Source organism: Chrysochloris asiatica, unplaced genomic scaffold (assembly GCF_000296735.1).
Source record: "Chrysochloris asiatica unplaced genomic scaffold, ChrAsi1.0 scaffold00023, whole genome shotgun sequence".
In the NCBI taxonomy this organism is placed as follows: Eukaryota; Metazoa; Chordata; class Mammalia; order Afrosoricida; family Chrysochloridae; genus Chrysochloris; species Chrysochloris asiatica.
The window spans coordinates 2,246,037-2,249,002 of record NW_006408541.1 but is presented as its reverse complement, the minus strand read 5'-3'; the positions used below and the strand labels follow the sequence as shown (position 1 = coordinate 2,249,002).

General features: G+C 46.5%; 1 protein-coding gene across 1 annotated transcript in view; it reads left to right on the top strand.

Annotated features, from left to right (window-relative positions):
- Positions 1-2,490, top strand: part of LOC102831559 (chromosome unknown open reading frame, human C20orf85) — an 11,456-nt gene extending 8,966 nt beyond the window's left edge. Inside the window, exon 4 of the mRNA XM_006839149.1 lies at positions 2,329-2,490. Within this exon, the coding sequence (XP_006839212.1) occupies positions 2,329-2,490 (162 nt within the window). The remainder of the gene's footprint in view (positions 1-2,328) is intronic.
- Positions 2,491-2,966: the final 476 nt, after the last annotated feature.

Sequence of the window (2,966 nt, the reverse complement as noted above, 5' to 3'; positions counted from 1 at the left end):
TATTGTCCTTAGAACAAAGACTCAGGGAGCCACCCAATTTACTTTGACTGAATTCTTTGAGGGAAGAACTTTGCCTTTTTGGAATTTTACAGTCTCGGCTTTCAGGAAAATATTACATTTATCTGTGGATATCAGGGCTTCATGTATACAATTAATAATAAACATAACTGAATACTAAGATGAAAAACAGTTTGCTATGTCTGCTAGGTGGCTAGAGTCTGTTCCTCAGAGCCTGCGGCCTATACGGTCTGCAACACGGGCCCACAGGGCCTCGAACTCCTGACCGGGTCTAGATGGTCTGCAACAAGTCCCCTCTTGATGGACATGTAGGTTGTTTCTGGTCATTTTGCTGTTATAAATAGAACTACCATAGAGGCTCTGCACCAACATTAGCAAGTATATGTGCGAGACTGTCTTAGCAGAAACGCCAGAGTAGACTGGTGAGCCCACCGACCCACCCACTGCCCTGGAGAGTCAGTTTCAATTCAGAGCCACCTGGTAGGGCAGAGTGCAGCTGCCCCAGAGAGTCACCAGGGCTGTGGATTGTTAAAGAAACAGACTACCATCATTTTCTCCTGTAGAGCAGCTGGTAGGCTTGAACCACTGAACTTCCGGTCAGCTGTCGACTGCTCAGCTCCACTCCACACTTTGTGGAGCCCCAGGGTGGTGTGTTTTCAGTACTTGTTGACGTTGCCATACTGCTCTTGCTGAGACTGAGTCAGCTTGTCCTCCTACAATGTCCTTGTCCCTTGTCACCCCGTTGCCAGTCTGGTGGGTGGGTGGTGACGTCTCAGCATGGTTCCCACTTGGACTTCTCTTATGAGTGGGATGGAGATCTGAAAGTTGGCCAAGTCTGGACAAGTAGTGTTCCTTCTGTTGGAGCTGTGTGTTATCAAGTTGATTCCAACTCATCACGACCCCTTGGGACAGAGTAAAATGGCCCCATAGCCTTTCCTAGGCTGTCGTCTTTACGGAAGCAGATTGTTGTTGTTGTTGTTGTTGTTGTTGGATATCATTGATGTGGTCCTGACTTGTGGAGACCTACGTACAACACTGCTCAGTCCTGTGTCAACCTCACAAATATCACCCTGTGTGAGGTCATTGGTGCAGCCATTATGTCAGTGCGTCTCATTAAGAGTCTTCCACTTTTCCAACAACGATGTCTTCCTCCAGAAACTGGTCTGTCCTAATGATATGTCCGGAGTCCTGATGTGGTGCCACAGGTTAATGAGCTGAACTGCAATGTCAGTTTGAACTACAAGATCGGCGGTTCAAGTTCACCAGCTGCTCCTCAGAAACCCTATATGGGGTCGCTATGAGTCGGAACCAACTTGACAGCACTTAACAACAACAATGACATGTCCAAAGTATGTAAGATGAAATCTCACTGTCCTGGCTCCTAAGGAACAAACACTCTGGCTATACTTTTTCCAGCACAGATTTGTTTGCTCTTGGTACTTTCAATATTCTCCACCAACACCATTGAAATATTGTAACAAATGGGTGAAATGCAGAAGTAGTGTACCAGATCTTTTCTCCCATGGGGTTCAAACCGGTGACCTTTTGTTTGACAGCTGAGCACTGAAGTGTTGCCCTTCCAGGGTTCAATTCTATCCATAGCTGAGTCAAGGCATTTTGGGTTCCTCTGGCATACATTGATGATCCTCCTTACTGGTGGTCTCTCAGAAGATTAGTTTCTCATCAAGAACATCTGTTAAAGGACATTCACAGTGACAGTCAGGCCACCAGGATTTGCCCCTTGCACCCCTGTCTCAAAAATCCCTTTAGCGAAGGGAGAACTCATAACCCAAGCATAGTAAAGCTCTCCATCTCAGCTCCATTATAGCCAACATTCTCAGTTCTCTGTCCACAGTACCTTGAAATAGCAGAATAGTTTATGTTGATTCAAGGGGATAAACCCACTTAAATATTTACCCTCCTCAATTTCCAAAGCCTTCAAACCTGTCCATGGCATTGACAATTGAAACTATGTTTGCATGGCCTTTACAATCCTGTTTTCCCTTTGGTTTTTAATCAAGTTTAATTGCCTTTTGTTGCTATGACTTCTACAGTTTGGGGTATGTGGCTCTAAGTGACTAAACCTGTGGAATCTGTTTTGACTCCTGGTGACACCTGATGTGTGTTAGAGTACACCTGTGTTCCATAGGGTTTTCAATGTTTGATTTTTCACAAAGATATCACCAGGCCTTTCCTCTGAGTCTCCTTTGGGCAGACACCAACCTTCAACCTTCTGGTTAGATGCCAAGATCATTCACCGTTCATCCCAGGAACTCAGCTGTCATTAGAATCTCTGCATTTCCATTCCAGGTCCTTCCGTCTCCCCCAATCCCGGAGACAACCCAAGGCTTTATTGGCTGGAGATCTGGGCAGCCGGGCCTCAACAAGTGCTTGGAACACGACCGTGAGATCCGGAGCTGCAAAGGGGCCTATGCCATGGAGTTGGGGTGGCCCAAGCAGGGCATCCACTAAGGGCAGCCTGGGCCAAGGGCCATGAACTCTGGGCGCCGTGGGCTCCCGCCCATGAAGAAAGCCCCACCCTCCGAGTACATTCCTCCCAACTCCGTGTTTGCTTGTGGGGTGTTGTAGAGAAACATAAAACACCCCCGAGACACTTCAGTTCATCAGTGCCAGTCTTTTAAATGTTTGGGTGACACACCCATTCTTGGCTAATGTGATAAACAAGGCAAACTAGATTCTCTGGGGGTTTTGTTCATTTGTTGGTTTGTTTTCTACCTTGAGAACGTCTTGATAAGACTTTTAAAAAACAAGAAGTGATTTATTTTGAAAATATTTGTCTTGGCCCTTTGTGTGGTACAAATGGGTAAGCCCAAAGGTTGGCTGTTCGAGCCCAGTTAGAGGCACCTTGAGAGAGAGACCCAGCAATCTGCTTGTGAAATATCCCAGCCTCGAAAATCCTGTGAGGTAGTTCTCCTCTGTACACACGG